This window comes from Leucoraja erinacea, chromosome 1 (assembly GCF_028641065.1).
Source record: "Leucoraja erinacea ecotype New England chromosome 1, Leri_hhj_1, whole genome shotgun sequence".
Classification (NCBI taxonomy): Eukaryota; Metazoa; Chordata; class Chondrichthyes; order Rajiformes; family Rajidae; genus Leucoraja; species Leucoraja erinaceus.
The window spans coordinates 136350073-136368095 of NC_073377.1; the positions used below are offsets into that span (position 1 = coordinate 136350073).

The 18023-nt window shown below is 45.7% G+C and overlaps 2 protein-coding genes across 2 annotated transcripts in view; one reads left to right on the forward strand and one right to left on the reverse strand.

Annotated features, from left to right (window-relative positions):
• The window catches only part of manba (mannosidase, beta A, lysosomal), a 78616-nt gene that overhangs the window by 36964 nt on the left and 23629 nt on the right, over window positions 1–18023 (forward strand). Inside the window, 3 exon segments of the mRNA XM_055634789.1 lie at window positions 412–526; window positions 2813–2879; window positions 10951–11173. Coding sequence (XP_055490764.1) covers window positions 412–526; window positions 2813–2879; window positions 10951–11173 — 405 coding nt within the window.
• Window positions 10433–14207, reverse strand: LOC129702273 (uncharacterized). The gene is made up of 2 exons (XM_055643977.1): window positions 14129–14207; window positions 10433–13924 (listed from the first exon to the last, which is right to left on the reverse strand). Exon 2 carries the CDS (start codon window positions 13509–13511, stop codon window positions 11136–11138), a length of 2376 nt encoding a protein of 791 aa, XP_055499952.1. The 5' UTR covers window positions 13512–13924; window positions 14129–14207; the 3' UTR covers window positions 10433–11135.

Genomic DNA, 18023 nt, shown 5'->3' on the forward strand with positions numbered 1-18023 from the left:
AGACATTAGTGTAAAACACAATTAGAAAACTACGGTTGGCCAACTACGCCATGTAGGTGCATCATCTTTTGGAATGGGAAAAACCAAAAAAACGGTCCCAAAAAAAAGAACACGAGTCAAGTAGGGGCTGAAGTTGGATAGCTCTCTGGTCGGACATGGACCTGATTGGACCAAGGGCACATGTCCACTCAAATGACCCTATAATACATTGTGTGGACATATGTTACGGCAATCTGCACTTTCAGACAATTTTCAAGACGGGGACAGGCCACTGGGGGCATATTGTGCAAATCGTTAATGGATGGGCGCACCGAGTGTTGTCTATCTGTAGTACCACATCGTGTTCTAAGCGTTCAGGAGTTGCCCAGTGACAGAGTCTAGATCTCTTAGATCCCTGATTTTTGCACGTAGATTTGGGGCTGCACCGTTGGTGCCATGCTGTGCTATACTTTGGTCTGCCTTCAACAGGCTGCCCAGAGCAACCCGGGTTCGAACTGGGCAATCCGGCTACCTGGTGCTGTCTGTAGTGAGTTTTGCCGTTCTTCCGTACTTGCTCTGTGCACTGTGGGTTCTTCTTAGGTGTTCATTGGTGCGTCCGTCAGTTTCCCCCCTCCACTCCAACGAAGTTGTGGGTGTTACGTAGGCGGTTTAATTTCCTTTGATACAAGATTGTAGAAATTTGTTCCAGTGTGCTAGGGATAGGTCTGGCTGACGGGTATCTGTGGGTGATCACTGTGTTTTTGTGATCTGTAATACCTGCCCTGTTTTCTGTCGTTTGTATCTCTAAACTTACACAAATTGTACGCTAGCGATCTAGTTATGGTAGTGTATTTTTGTAACCACATCCTATATACCCCTTCTCCGTTCCTTCGGTGTAATTTACAGATTGTCAAACTTGCTGTCAGTTGCGCCAGTCGGATGCCTACACATGACCTTGTCATGGTGCGTGGTGTTGGGGTGTGCTATTACAACTGGCTTAACTTCTCGTGGAGGGAAGTCCGCTCCCTATGTTGTCGTGTTCCATTTTGCTACTTTGGGACCAGGATGCTCCGAACTCCTCGTCAACAATCCTCACAATCTAATCCCATGCACTCCCCAACGTACTTCTTTTTTTCTTCCTACCCAGCCTTCGGTCCTTGTATCTTAGTCCTCGCCCTCCTAATTGTTCCTGCTAGCACTGCCTTTATTCTCTTTTCTCCATTACATTCTATCAACTCTCTGAACAATAGAATGATCAATCCTGCCTTGACTCCATTCCCGCCGTGCATCCCCAAACCAACCCTACTCACTGCTGTGATAATAAAGGTTTCTCATTTGTTTTATAGTTTAGAGATCCTGCTCGAGTAATCAGGTCGGGTTCCTTGCGTACCTGCGCCAGCGATCGCCTGCACTTTAACATCTATCCCACCCCCACTTAGGGACAATTTTTATTCCATTTACCAAGCCATATTACCTATGCCAACATGTAGCGCCCTTTTGGAGTGTGGCGAGAAACGCGAGATGATCCTAGGGGCAGAAAAAGCGCCCATGGGCCTGTTTTTGTTTTTCAATCGCTCCTCACCACGCTGTGTGCTGAGATACATACAAAGCTTGCAGTTGTACGCGCGGCCTACTCCGTCCATCTCCACTCTGCGTAACAATGTTACTCCTCAGGTTCCTATTACATCTTCCGCCCTCTCACCTTAAACCTAGGTCCGCTGGTTCTCTCTCTTTTCCCCTACTCTTGGCAAGAGACTCTGCTGTTCTACCCAATCTCACCCTCCTCTTCTTTATCTCTGTTTGTCCAGCATTGCCTTGTGCGTTCTTTCGACACCTTTCTTTGTCAAATCCGCTCTTGGCTGCTGCAGTAGAATACCCTTTTCTCAAGGCTTCTGCTATTGCATCTCATTCACACTGTGGGCCACATGGCGGGAACTCGGCCCCTTTCGCATGCCGCACCGCCACTTCTTATACTATTGCATTCAGTTGGTGGCGCTATCATACCGTTCTCCTCAATCGCTCGGCTTTTCATAAGGTATTCGTCCCCCTTTCCCTCATTCTGACTCTTGCTGTTGCCGAGGTCGGCCCCCCTAGTTGCACGTATAACGGTCAGATATTGTGTGAGGTGTTTCACAAAATGATCGCCAGCCTGCGCTTGGTCTCGGTTGCGGGGTTTCTGCGCGACTACCTCCGAGTGAGCTCACCTCCCGAGATCGTAGAGACATCATTCTAACAATGGTTTATTCGCATAAACGGTTGACTCCCCATGTAGTGCTTCTTGTTCCTTTCTCCTCTGGTTTATACATCCTCCATGACTGGGTACCAGACTTTAGGAACGATCTCATTTATTGTCCTATACCCCACCTCCCTCTTGATCGGTGACCATCCTTTTCTAAGCCTGCTGCCAGACTCCATCACGTTCTCCATCCTACATCCCAGACCCTCTCCCTATACTCTACTTTCAACCCCGGCCAGGCCAGTAATCATCCCTCTTGTGAATCTCTTCTGCTCGCCGGTTGTCCTTTCCACTTCTGTGTATTGTGCATTTCCCACCTTCCTGTGCTTGGAGTTTGTGGACCATCACTGCCACAACTGCATTTTACTATCCTATTTGTGTGTTACGCTTTACTCAACCGCATTTTGTGTTCCGCCTCCTGTGTCAGCATGACTGTGAGTGGCCCCCCATCTTCCTCCATGATTGCTTTCTCAAATTTTGTTTTCTGTACGTTTTACCATTACTTCTGACATGTCCTTCATGGCCTTTTTATATATTGGGCAAGATTTCATGGTTTGCTTGTGCACTTTATTCCACTGACAACTTTTCTTGCTTCAGTCGAGGAGAAATTATTCATCAAAGTAAGTGGAACAAATTCTTCCTGCTCCAATATTTCTTTCAAAAGGTAATGGTTTATAGGTAACAACCAGAAACGCCTTCGGCCCATGCCATTGCCCTTCTCCCTCATCATGCTAGTTCCCACCTGCCTGTGTTTACCCCATACACGCTAAACCTTTCCTCAGCCATGTAAGTGCCCTCCATACGTTGGGACAAAAGACCATATTTATTTATTTACCTCTGCGCTCCACAATTTGAGATTTTAATAGAACCTAAATCTTTGGGATTACAGTGCACATTGTCAGATTTTAATAACGGCCTTTCTTTACCATCTGTAAAGTTGTCAAAGTACAGTTCATGTTATTGACCTTGATTTTGCTACTCTGCCCTTCCTCTATGCATGCATTACTTCGAAGTTCTCGTCGTACTCTCAGGAACCCATCCTCACACTTGTTAATCTGGCAGATTCATTCCAAAATAAAGGTTGCAACTGAGAGGATGCCATTCGCCCTTCGAGCCAGCCTCCCGTCTCGCATATTCTCACTTCTGTGATCCATGGTCGCACAAATCGCTCCCTGATATTATTCATAACATTTTCCGCTGCCCCTCTATTCGCCCCATATCCCTTACTCCACTAGCTCCGATGCTCTATCTAACTCTCTCTTAAATCCACCAGTGAATTTGGCCTCCACTGCCCTCTGTTTTCACGGTGAATTCCATAAATCTCACAACTCTGGTGAAAAGTTTTCCCTCCCCTCTTATTACATGACCTCCCCTTTATTTTAAGACTGTGGCCCCTGGTTCTTAACCTGCCCACATTGGGAACTTTTTCCTGCATCTAGCGTGTCGCCGTCCTTTTATAATTTTAATTTTTCTATAAGATCACTCCTCCCCCCTTCTCTCTTTACTGTCCAGTGAATCCAGGCCTGTTTGTCCTTTTCAATCTTTTGGCATATGATCAGCTCGCCTGCCAGCGCCATCCCCGACGTGATTAATATCCCGCCAGCTCCCTACGCCTCAGTTGCCAACAAGCTGCCAGCCTCATCATAATTATCGTCTTCTCTCGAACCACAAATCATGCGAGACCTCTGCGAAACCAGTACTTCTGGCCAAACAGCATGTACTAGCGCAACAGAAAGACCCCTATAAACTGGCCAGCATAGATGAATGGCTGCCGAGGTGCATTATGTGTTGGGTACTCCAGCCATCCTGTGAGGTTTCGTGCCTACATTCCATTAGTTTTCTTCAATGCCTTGATGACCCGGATAAAAAACTTTCATTGCAGATTATGAACACATAGGATTCATAAAAAGCGATATAGGTACCCGAAGAAATGCGGCGGATTGGCGCACCCCAATTCTTATACAACTATGGTGGACTACCGAATATAAGAATGCTACTTAGTATGCTGCATCTGCTAGCAGATGCCCAATACAGGTAGACTGGTGACTGTCCATGGAGAGCGAGATGCGTGCTCGTCATTTTAATATATACGCAAATTTTCTAGTCTCCTCCCCACTTTCAAAACATCACATTATAACCATAAAACCATTAACAATTACAGAAACGGAAACAGGCCATCTCGGCCTACAAGTCGGGTTTGCCGAACAACTTTTTTCCCCTTAGTCCCCACCTGCAGGATGCACTCATACTATGCATAACCCTCCATTCCTTCTCATCCCCATATTCCTATCCAATTTTATTTTAAATATATACCAACGAATGTGCCTTGGGACTTCCACGGGAAATAAATCTCCACAGTCCGGAACGCACCACTCTGCGTAAGTTGAAGTCCCCCCTCATGTTACCCCTAAACTTCTGTCCCTTAATCTCTGAGTCATGTCCTCTTGTTTTGACTTCCCTATTCTCAATGGGCAAAGCTTTATCCACATCAACGTCTGTCCAACCCCTCTCATCATTTTAAAGTACCTCTATCAAGTCCCCCCTTAACCTTCTGAGGCTCCAGGGACTAAAGCCCTAACACGTTGACACGGATCTCTGTAACTTAGCTTGTGAAACCAGGCAACATTCCAGTAAATCTCCTCTGTACTCTCTCTAAAAAACGGACATCCTTCCTATAAAGAGGCGAACAATAAGTTGTACCCCACTCCAGAATTGCCTCGCTCACAACAATGCCTTGTACAATTTTTAACATTCTCTAATTTAATAATACTTAATTCCATTAGTTTATAAATTCTTCGCATACCAAAACCTTCCTAGGGAAACCACCCTATCCTATATGGAATTCCACCTTACATCATGATAACAATCGTCCGCATCCCTCCCTGTCATGGGGACAAATGCATTCCCTAGGATGGTCAATGTACACCTTATTTGAAATTTGAGAAGCTACAAGGGTGTAAGCAAGGAAACCAGAATCAGCAACAAGAAAGGGCTGAATCTTTCAGCCCATTCTCCGAAAACTGGCTCTAAATTTGCAAGGAACAAGAGGACTCATCCAACAATAAGCTATAAATATGGCATCAAAACACTTCGGACACAATGGGCTGATGCATTGGAATCATGTTAATCATTGATGGTTAGTAATCTAAGTTAGGAAGATTTATTACAATCCTTTCTAACTAATCCAAGATAAACCAAATGTCTTTATAAAGTCTTAAGATATCTACATCACCGATCCAATATGATTTTTCTTTCCCTTTACAAGTCCAGGCTCCTTTACGTTTTTACGTTAGCACTGCTCTTTTAAGGATGGTACTCCACAAAGCATTTGACAGACGAGAATCTACTTGTCAAATGTACAGATGCGGTGGGTTACCACAGCCGACACAAACACTTTTACTTCATTTTACACCCCTCCTTTCTTCCTCTCTTCCAGGTGGTACATCTTCTAGCAATTTCTAGATTAAGGTTAAACGTTTGTCAGTTAACATAATTTTAGAACTTGGTATCCTGATCTACCACTTGATAAAATTCTCTCCCCACCACCATCATGCTCTGCGCTGACCCATTCATTTGGGCACTGGTGATCGAACAAACCCTAAAATGAATTAGTATACTTCCCACATACTCCAAAAACAAAATCCGCATCAAACCACAACCCTCCATTCCTTTCCAGTCCATATAACTATCCCTTATTTTTAAAAGATTTGAAAATCGAACAGGGCCATCACCACCTTCACTGGAAGCTCATTCCACAACAGTTACCTTCTCTGAGTAAAGAACGCCCCCTCACTGTTAGGCTCACAATTTCTTTAAGTCAACGAAGAAAGGTCCCCTTTGTTTGAATCTTCAACAACTCTCAGTGGGAAGAGCTTGACAACGTCAACTCGTCCACCACTTCTCATCATTTTTAAAGACCTCATATCAAGTCCCCCCGACCTTCAACTGTTCTGCAATCCCAAAGAATAAAGCCCAACTTTGTTCAAACCTGCCCTCAGTAACTTAGCTGCTGAACCCCATAGGCAACATGTAGTAAATCTGCGTCTGTACTTCTCTATTTTGTTGACATCCTTCCTATAATTCGGCAACCAAAATGACAACCATGCAAGATGGATTGTGCACCACCATATGCCAACCACAATTTTAACATTGTTAACATCGAATTTCAACTTCTATACCCATCAGTGGGAATTCAGCTTCGGATTATAAAGGCCAGCACACCGGAAAGCTTTTCGTACCACCCTATCTACATGAGATTACCACTTTCAGGTTTAACTGAATGCATCAGTTATTCCCAGGAATCAATTCTGTTCAACTGCATTCTTCAATTCCCTACCATTTACCGGGTACGTCCTATTTTGATTTGTTCTGCCAAGATGTAGCACCTCACACTTATCAGCATTAAACTCCATCTGCATTCTTTCAGCCCACTCTTCCAACTGGCATAAATCTCTCTGTAGACTTAGAAAATCGACTTCATTATCCATAACCCCACCTATCTTAGTATCATCTGCATACTTACTAATCCAATTTACCACACCATCATCCAGACCATTGATGTACATGACAAAAAACAGTGGACCCAACACAGATCCCTGTGGCACCCCACTAGTCACTGGCCTCCAACCTGACAAACAACCATCCACCATTACTCTCTGGCATCTCCCATTCAGCCACTGTTGAATCCATCTTGCTACTCCACCATTAATACCCAACCATTGAACCTTCTTAACCAACCTTCCCGTGAGGAACCTTGTCAAAGGCCTTACTGAAGTCCATATATACAACATCCACTGCTTTACCCTCATCAATTTCCCGAGTAACCTCTTCAAGAAAATTCAAGAAGATTAGTCAAACATGACCTTCCAGGCACAAATCCATGTTGACCTGTTCCTAATCAGACCCTGTTTTATCCAGATGCTATATATATTATCTCTAAGTATCCTTTCCATTAATTTGCCCACCAACTGACGTCAAAACTAACAGGTCTATAATTGCTAGGTTTACTCTTAGACCCCTTTTTAAACAATGGAACAACATGCGCAGTACGCCAATCCTCCGGGCACTATTCCCGTTTCTAATGACATTTGAAATATTTTTACTGTCATAGCCCTGCTATTTCTACACTAACTTTCCTCAATGTCCTAGGAAATATCCTGTCCGGACCTGGATACTTATCCACTTTTATATTTCTCAAAAGTGTCAGTACTTCCTCTTCTTTGAATCTCACAGTTTCCATAGCTACTCTACTTGTTTCCCTTACCGCACATAATTCAATATCCTTCTCCTTGGTGAATACCGAAGAAAATAAATTGTTCAATATCTCCCCCATCTCTTTTGGCTCTGCAGATAGCTGTCCACTCTGACTCTTTAATGGACCAATTTTATCCCTCGTTATCCTTTTGCTATTAATATAGCTGTAGAAACCCTTTGGATTTACTTTCACCTTACTTGCCAAAGCAACCTCATATCTTCTTTTAGCTTTTCTACTTTCTTTCAGAAGATTCTTTTAACATTCTTTATATTCCGCAAGCACCACATTTACTCCATGCTGCCTATAATTATTTTAGATCTCTCTTTTTCCGAACCAAGTGTCCAATTTCCCTTGAAAACCATGGCTCTTTCCAATTTTTCCTATTTCCTTTCAACCGAACAGGAACATAAAGATTCTGTACTCTTAAAATTTCCCCTTTAAATGTCCTCCATTTCTCTTCTACATCTTTCCCATAAAACAAAACTGTCCCAATTTACTCCTTTTAAATCCTTTTGCATCTCCTCAAAGTTAGCCTTTCTCCAATCAAAAATCTCAACCCTTGGTCCAGTTCTGACCCTCTCCATAATTATATTGAAACTGATGGTATTGTGATCACTGGTCCCGAACTGTTCCCCAACGCATACCTCTGCCACCTGACCTGTCTCATTTCCTGCCAAAGCACTGCTGTAATATCTTCCCTGACTAGCAATGCAACACCTCCAACTCTTGCCCCTACAATTCTATCACACCTGAAGCAACGAAATCCTGGAATATTTAGTTTCCAATCACAGCCCTCCTGCAACCATGTTTCACTGATCGCCACAACATCATACTTCCAGGTGTCAACCCAGGCTCTAAGATCATCCACCTTTCTTACAATGCTCCTAGCATTAAAATATACACATTTGAGAAACCCACCCACTCTTAATCTCTGTTTATTGTCTTTTTCTTCTCTCTCCCCTACATTTTGGGTCAGAGTGCTACCATTCTCTGCCTCCTGCCTCACACACTGACTGCTAGCTTTCCCAATTTGAGTCCCTCCCCCCAACCATACTAGTTTAAAGTCTCCCCAGTAGCCTTTGCAAATCTCCCCACCAGGATATTGGTCCCCCTCGAGTTCAAGTGCAACCCGTCCTTTCTGTACAGGTCGCACCTTCCCCAAAAGAGGTCCCAATGATCCAGAAACTTGAATCCATACCCACTGCACCAGTCCCTCATCCACTCATTTATCCTCCACCTCGCTCCATTCCTACTCTCACTGTCGCGTGGCACAGGCAGTAATCCTGAGATTGTTACCTTTGCAGTCCTTCTCCTTAACTCTCTACCTAACTCCCTAAATTCTTCTTTCAGGACCTCTTCTCTTTTTTTACCTATGTCGTTGGTACCTATATGTACCACAACCTCAGGCTCCTCTCCCTCCCATTTCAGGATTTCTTGGACACGTTCAGACACATCCCTGAACCTGGCACCAGGGAGGCAAACTACCATCCGGGTCTCCTGTCTGCGTCCACAGAATCGCCTATCCGACCCCCTGACTATAGAGTCCCCTATTACAATTGCCCTCCTCTTCTTTTCCTTACCCTTCTGAGCAACAGGACCGGTCTTTGTGCCAGAGGCCCGGCCGCTGTCGCTGCCCCCAGGTAGGCTGTCTCCCCCACCCTTACTCAAGCATGAGTACTTATTTTCAAGGTGTACAGCCACCGGGGTACTCACCAGTCCCTGCCTCTGCCCATTGCCGCTTCCAAACTGTGACCCCGTTTTCTGTCTCCCGTGGTCTTGGAGTGACCTCCGCCCTGTAATTCCTATCTATGATCTCCTCGCTATCCCCGAGCAGACAGATGTCATCGAGTTGCTGTTTCAGTTTCCTAACACGGTCCCTTAGGAGCCCCATCTCGACGCAGGAGAGGAGAAACAATCTGCGCATGGATTCGATTTTTTTTAAGCCGCCGACTGACTGCCTACCCTGAATAATAGTAAGATTAAACGACGAACTTACCAGTTTTGAAGTTTGATCTTGATTTTATGAGGAGTTACGATGAGCGATTACGTGAAGAAGGGCGCCGTCCGTCTGCGTGCGTCGTCAATCTTCAAAGCAGCGGTGTTAAATCACAGATAAAAAGGAGACCTGAGAATAGTAAGATTATGAAGAAACTAGAACTTCCATATGACCTTTATAGTATGAGGGTGGGAGTGTGTGGGCACGTAATCGCTCATCGTAACTCCTAATAAAATCAGATCAAACTTCAAATTGATAAGCGCTCTTTTATCTTACTATTTTACTTCAGAGTCACGTGAGTGACGACGTGAAGATTTCAAAGCTCTGTGATTTTACGCCGGTTACAAATCCAGGCATCACACACTGAATGGGTTGACCATGGATGCGTGCAATCATTAAGCATTCAGACATTACGTAGTTAAGTAAAGAAAAACTGATGCTTTAAATGAAAGAAAAATAAAAAAAAAAAGTTACCCCCTCCCAACCTTGGGGGGGGGGGGGGGGGGCGGGGAAACTAAGGGACAGAACTTAAAATGGTACGTGCAAACGCCCCCAGTCCGGTTATGGGTTTGTTATAAAACCGGTGTAACCGTTATTTCATTCGTCCATGACCTGCAGCCACTGGGATGTCGTCAAGGGCCACGTCCATAGCTCTTGCTGCCGACGTAGATGCAGCCCTGGTGGAGTGAGATTTAACCATATAAATGTTTACTCCTGCTACTGCTATTATCTCCTTTGACCATCTGGAGATGGTTTGAGTTGACACCTTTTGGTGTGGTTTTTTTTTTTATGGCTGATGAGGACCGATTGTTCTGAGCCTCTGAGGTTCTCTGTAACTCTCAGATAGTGGTGTTAGTATGTTACCACCCACACAAACACGTTGGTCCTCTGGATCTCCATCCCTGGGCATTCCTGGCCTCGCTGGATGTCCCTATCCCGCTATCTAGCAAGTTAAACATTAATCCAATAAAGACCCGTAGACACGAGATGTCGTTGATTCTTTACTGTATTCAACTGTAAAACTGTAACATACAAGCAGAAAGGGAAACCGCATATTTAGTAACGTTATACACTTGGTATAGAAACATAAACTATGATGCCACCACTAAATACAATGCTGTTATGTAAGAAACCAGCCAGGGCACATGAAACATTCTTAACTGTTAATAATAGCAATGCTGCACAATAACGTATAAAGCTGCTGTTACACAAACATGATTACTCACAGACAATGCGTCTAACAAACTGGTGCGGTGGGATGGCAGAAATTACACACTAGAATTACAGTGTGCACCATGCGGTACTGTCCCTGAGCTGGGCTTCCTGGCTTATGACAACTTCCTGCCTAACAGGAAAGGTAACCCAAAGCTGTAGGAACCTGAACATCCAGCAGGTGGCATTAATATCTGCAAACAGAAAGTGGTCCAGCACACTCCCCGCCTGGGGTCTCCCAGACCCCATGCACATTTCCCATTTAACCCTCAGAGTCCTCGGGAGACAGGAGGAGAACCATTTTGGTGATTGGGCGGACCTAGAGCTTCTGGGACGGACCGTGACCCGGGGTCAGCTGGGATGTCGTGCGTGGGAACGAACCTCCACTGATGAGATGGCGAAAACTGATGGATGCGTTGGATACGGCTGTGGACGCATGTGTAAATCGCCTCGATCGGTTACAGATGTACCCCAGTACTACTTTGCCGTCCGTGTGGTAGGGGATGTCGTCCATCTCCTTCGCAATCGTCTCTGCGATTTTGACAGCCAAGACCGCTGCGCACGATTCTAGTCTTGGAATAGTGAGCTCTGGCTGGGTTGCTAGCTTTGCTTTGCCAAAGATGAAGCCCACCTCCGTTATTCCGTCTTCGGTGATGACCCTCGGATACGCAACTGCGTATCTTGGCTTGCCTGATGCGTCCGAGAACAGATAGAGCTCCTGTTGTAGCATGCTCAACTTTGAGAATGTGGTGTAGGGCCGTGGAATCTGTCGCATCTGTAGACCCTGGAACACGTCCCTCCGCTTGGGTAGGTCTATGTGCTCCACCAATACCTACATCGCCAACAACTACCCATCCCAGATCCAGCTTCTGGGCGTACGGGGCATTGTTGGGACCGTTAATTAGTTTCCTCACTTTATGCACCTGCAGAATATCTCTTCCCAATAGGAGCAGTATTTTGGCGTTTGGGTCCAGTGGAGGAATCGCGTTGGCAATGCATCTGAGATGGCTGTGGTGAAGCGCAACGTTGGGAGTGGGGATCTCGGCACGGTTGTTAGGCACTTGATTGCATTCTAGGAGTGGAGGAAGAGGGAGCAATGTCTTCTCATCCACAGACTCCACCATGTAACCGCAGGCTGTTCTACCTGCAGTCTGCTTAAGCCCGGCACATGTCCGCAGTGAATATGGCTTAAGATTGCCTTTAACCCCAAAGATATTGAAAAACTCGGATGTTGCAAGAGAGCGGTTGCTCTGTTCATCTAAGATGGCGTACATCCTGCGTGCCTCTTGGCGACGTCCTTCTGGATAGACTGAGATGAGACATATCTTAGCGGATGCTCTCGCGCTGACCCCATCACCGCACACCTCCGTGCATGTGGAGGTGATCTCCTGGTTTACTGCTACCTCTTCCTCCCCGCCATGCTCGGATGCGGGGGGAGATGGCTCGGACTTCCAGGGGGCTGGGCCTGGATGTAGAGCGGAGAGGTGTCTGTCACTGTTGCACTCGGTACATTTCACTTCTGCTGTGCAGTTCTTGGCGAAATGACTTGTGGAGGAGCAGCAGCGGAAACAAATGGAATGTTCCTTAAGGAAGTGTTTGCGGTCTTCCAGGCTCTTTTCTCTGAAGGCTCTGCACTTCTTTAATGGATGAATCTTGGCATGAATGGGACACTGCTTTGATGGGTCACTGGATTTCTGTGTCTCAGGAGTTGTTGGAGATGCTTGTGTCCTGTGGACGGAGACGAGAGTTTTACCATGTCTCTCTATGTTATCCCTCTGGACGATTGCTGGACGAGAGAGGCAAAGATTGAAGCTGGGATCCGTTCTGGTTTTTGCCTCCGCACGGATAAAGTCGGCAAACACTTTAAATGGGGGGAAAGAGATGCGGTGGCGGCGTTTGTAATTGGATCCAAATTCAGTCCACTTTTCCTGGATGTTATAAGGAAGCTTCTCAACAATCGGTGCAACTCCCCTGGAGGTATCAAGGTAAGACAAACCAGGTAGATACCCATCGGCCTTTGCCGCTTCGATTTCTGACAGAAGGTCCCCGAGCTCACGTAGCTTGTATGGCTCCTTGATGGTGATCCTGGGAAAGTTCTCGAGCTTGGTAAAGAGGGCATGCTCGATAGACTCGGGTGAACCATAAGTTTCTTCGAGCCTCTGCCAAGCCATCTTCAAACCTGCTTTAGGATTCCTCATGTTGACAGCCTTAATTCTTGTTGCCTGCTCCGAGGATTCTTTCCCAAGCCATTTTACCAAAAGATCGAGCTCCTCTCTGGGTGAAAGGCCCAGGCCTTCTATGGCGTTTTGGAAGGAGGATCTCCAAGCCCAGTAATTCTCAGGCTTGTCGTTAAAGGCCGTCAATCCTGTTGTAACGAGCTGGCTGCGAGCGAGGTATCTGGCGAGGTCCATGGTGGTGGGATTGATATCGTTGGTGGCTTGAGGAGAGTTGTTAGAGCCGCTGTGCAGAAAGGTTGCCGTTGGCTTTCTATCCTCCAATTTATGCTCCACGTTTCCTTGCACATTACTGGGATTGTGATGACTATGAAATGAACTGGCCAGATTAGATTTGGTCTGGTGAATGGGCGGCAATGGGCAAAATACTATGCTACCACTCTCGATATCATAATCAGTGACATGTTGGCTTGACTTTATGCTGGCTTGCTCTATGACGTAGTCCAGAGTACGCTCGTGCTGGTTTTGAGGGCGAGCAGGGCTCGGTGATCTATCACGTGACCCTTGTTCTGCTATTAAACCTGCTTCTATGGTGTCGGCCTCTGCAATGGCTGCTTCCATCTCTTTTTCTTGCTGCAAGGCCTCTAAGGTCGCCTGCATCCGCACAGCCTCGACCTAAGGTCTGCCTGAATCCGCGCAGCGTCGACCTTCATATCTATCTCTCTCTGAGCGAATGCTGCTCTAGCTTCGGCTGCTTTTGCTTTAGCCCGTGCTTTAAGGGCGGCCATGCTGGCACTGGAGCTGGCTGCAGAGCAGTACGAACGAACGCTGAGGGACTTGGCTTCATTCTGTGAAGCGTTGTCTTGGTTGCTTGTTGCCATGGCGTTGAGGTGTGGACGGGCAATGTGATGATGTGAGCCACCCTGTAGTACAGCTTGTTGTGGTGCTGTCTTTTTACTATACTGGACTCGCTGGATGTCCCTATCCAGCTATCTAGCAAGTTAAACAATTAATCCAATAAAGACCCGTAGACACGAGATGTCGTTGATTCTTTACTGTATTCAACTGTAAAACTGTAACATACAAGCAGAAAGAGAAACCGCATATTTAGTAACGTTATACACTTGGTATAGAAACATAAACTATGATGCCACCACTAAATACAATGCTGTTATGTAAGAAACCAGCCAGGGCACATGAAACATTCTTAACTGTTAATAATAGCAATGCTGCACAATAACGTATAAAGCTGCTGTTACACAAACATGATTACTCACAGACAATGCGTCTAACAAACTGGTGCGGTGGGATGGCAGAAAATTACACACTAGAATTACAGTGTGCACCATGCGGTACGGTCCCTGCTCTTGGGTACAGCCATTTCTGACTGGACTATAATTCCCAACATTTTTGGGGATCAGGCTTGAGTAAGCCAATCTGGCACTACCAATATGCCTGTGGCTTAGTCTTGCTTGATTTTTGTCAAGCATCGGTTTGTGAGACAAATTGGTGGAAAGCATACATAAACATTCCTCCCCAATTGAGGGAGAAAGCATCTACTGCCTTGCTCCTGGATCCAGCTCGCAGGACACATATCTGGGTAACTAATGGTCAGTCTAGATGCAAACGGATCAACATCTGGTATGCCAAATCGTGTAGTTATTTTGTTAAATACTGTCTAATTCAACATCTATTCTGTGATGTTATTAAACATTCGTGATCCAGCATCTGTCACCGTGTTATATCTACCTCGTAGATTTCCCAAATATTCCTCTCGATACACCAGTGCCAAATGAGGTTCGACAATCTGTCGTAAGATACAGATTTTACACCACCCTTGTTAATGGATATATGCCACCGCAGTGGTGTTATCAATCTGAATTTGAACAAGCACCAGTTGCATATCACTACAGAGAACCTTGAGTCCATATTGTGCCCCCAACAATTCTGGGTAATTGATTCCATGTGTTGGGGAATTACAGACTCCTGCTCATTCCATCTGTCCCCACAGCTTTAGACTGTGTTGGTGTCTCCCCATCCTTAGCCGCTTGCATAGGTCTGAAGAACTCTCGATGGCTTTCGAGCAAAATTTCCCTGAGCTGTCTCCCATTCGTTATCCACCATAGTTATTCAACAATGGCCTCTGCTGGCAATCCATAGTTTGCCAATTCGGCCTGCATGTAATCTGAGTGTTCGTTCCTTTGCTTGCTGTAAGTTCTGGTAATGCAAAGGCCCGTACGTACTGCTGGGAATGCAGCTACTATTTGCCAATTACACTCGCTGTTTGCCTGATAGATGGCTAGAATTTGACTATCAGGTCATTGCAGGCTTAATTAATATTGTCGTTTGCCCCTAGGCAAAGTCACCAACATATTTAGTGATTTTGATAGTAAATTCTAGGTAATCAATTACCCTTGTAGGTGTCAATTTTGATTTAACTGGATGGATGAGGTAACCAATTTTTTCAAACAGGGTTTTGGTTTGCGTGACTGATGCTTCTGCCAATTCTTGGTGACTCCAAAATGAAAATGTCCTCCAAATATGCCATTACTATGTGGTTTTGAGACCTTTGTAGTCTCAGAATTGGTTTCCGTAGTTTAGTCAATAGTCTAGGAGCTGATGTCAACCCATTTGGCAGAGCCATGCCATCCAGTTAAACTTCAAATATCTCCTGTTCTTAATGAATAGACACCGAATAGTATGCATCTTTGAGGTCGATGCATGCCATGTGACCATTTTATAGGAAGCTCCTATAAAACAGTAGTTAGACTGTAACAAAAAATTGCTGTTTCTAAAAGTATGTACTGCACAAATGAGTTAAACCTGGATGAAGTGACATCCTCCATCTGTCACCTGTCCTGGAAGGCAATCCTGCCCAAAATACTGGGCCTACCTTGAAGACAATTCCGGTCCGAGTTCCAAGTCTGCTTGGAACCTATGTATGTTGTGCAGTAAAGAATAATCACATGTTGTTATCTGTTTTTTAAAACCAGATCTGAAATTCATGTTATTGTCATTTTGAACAAAACACAAGAGGAAAATTACCAACATGTAACTGGTCCACAATCCCTTGTTTCAGTAAACCCAGACCCACCTACCTCCATGGCTACCGGTGGTCTTGTGGTAAGCCCAAAGGCCCCTGATGCGGGTTCTTTTTCTCTCCTTGATTGGGAGTTGGACTGGTAGGAAGTGTGGATTCCATGTTTCTCCTGACCTCTGCTTGGGTCTTGGTCTGAAAACCTTATCATACTGAGCGTGCCTTGTCGGACAATTCTGGCCATAATTCTGAGTCTGCCTTGAAAGACGACTCTGATCATATTTCCGTGCCCAGCTTTCAAGCTACCACCGGCTTCAGTGAACTGCTTACCCCCCGTGGAGTTGTGGGTGTGTTGTCGCCTACTGATGAAGTTTGCTTGTCGTTGGTACCTTGATTGGTCCGACAGCTTTTGCTTCCTTCTTCTGGTCTTACCTGAAGAGAGGATTCGGCGGCTGGTTTCTCCAAAGTCCTTGTCGGCATTTGTGTGGATATTCTGCCAACTGCTGTCTCTTGAGGCCATATGCATGTGCTTCAGTACGTTCATACTTTAATTCGAGATCACTCACACTCCCCTCCATTGATAGTGAGATTTGTAGGTAGCCCTGAAAACAGGTGCTGCCGCAGGCCCCTGAGGATGCCTGCGCTGACATGGCCCCTCCAGTGGGCCTAAATGAGATTCTTGCTTTGGGTCAGACTGAAACTGACCGTGAATGCTCCTCTCCTCAGAGCAGGAGACATTTTCTTGATCTCTATCCAGGGAAGCACCCAGTGGAACCTGGATGATTGCAGAAGTATTTCTTTTCTTTTGTGCTTATTATTTATTTTATGTAAAGCTCTTTGGTGCAAGTTAACTTAAACAGTGCTATATAAGTAAAAGTTACTTACTTCCTTTCTTCTGCTTGTCCCTGGGAAGGTTCCCCCCCCCCCTGCTTTTGTACTCCGATTCAGAGTGGTTTCTTCCATATGTACTTCCCCCTGCAATGGGGAAGACATTGGGTTGCCCCATTATGCGAGACTCCCGGTACTGCCTGCTGCTGTAGGCCCCGGGCTGACACAGCTCTCTCCTTCAGAGCAGGTCATTGTTGGAGCAACTTCTCCAAAGAGTTGCTCCTATGTGGGAGAGTCGTCCTCAGACGCTCTCCGTTGAGGGAGGGTATCCCTTTCCCTCCCCGGACACTTCCGAGTCAAGGGGTTGTTTGACTTGCGGGTGGATTTTCCCATACTGCAGGACCACCAACGGAGCTCTCCTCCTGCAACAAGTCTCCTGCCGGTTCAGCTGCTGGCGCTAAATGTCGGGAAACACCGTTGCCCGCTACTGGGAAATGCTGCGGTCTTCGGCAGCAGACTTCCCCGCGGACCGTCTCCTCGACATCTGGGCCTTGAAACTACAAAAATTTTCAAGCCCGAAAGAATGCAGGAAAGTGATTCAACTTTCTTTACCTGTCCATCCTAACGGCCTGGGATGACGCAGTGCCTCTGCCAGTCCGTCGCGCGTTTGCGTTCAGACGTAATGACGCGCACGCAGATGGGCGGCCCTTCTTCACGTAGTCACTTACGTGACTCCGAAGTAAAATTTCTCACGGCATGTGCCTGGTATAAACACTGTAATTTCTACATGGTGAAAGCAAAATGTATAAAAATGGCCTTTAATAAAATCTGACAATGTGCACTTTAACCACATGTGATTTTTTTCTGTTATAAATCTCAAATTGTGGAGTACAGAGGCAAATAAATAAATGATGCGTCTTTATCCCAAACATTATGGAGGGCACTGTATCTGTCCAAATGTATTTTAAATGTTGTTATAGTACCTGCCTCAACTACCTCCTCTGGCAGCTTGCTTCATACAGCCTCTGTGTGAAAAAAGTTTCCCCTCCGGATCCTTGCCCCTCTCACCTTAATCAGGTCCTACTGTTCTTGATTCCCCTACTGTGGTTAAGAGACTGTGCATTCACTCTATCTACAGTATCCTCATGATTTTGTACACCTCCATAAGATGCTCCACGGAACAAAGCCCTCGCCTGCCCAGCCACTCCCTTGAGTCCTGGCAACATCATCGTAGATTTGTCGTGATGGAGCTGTTTGTACGTGATGCAACCCTCTGTTTGTAAACCTGAAAGGTGCATTTTATGACT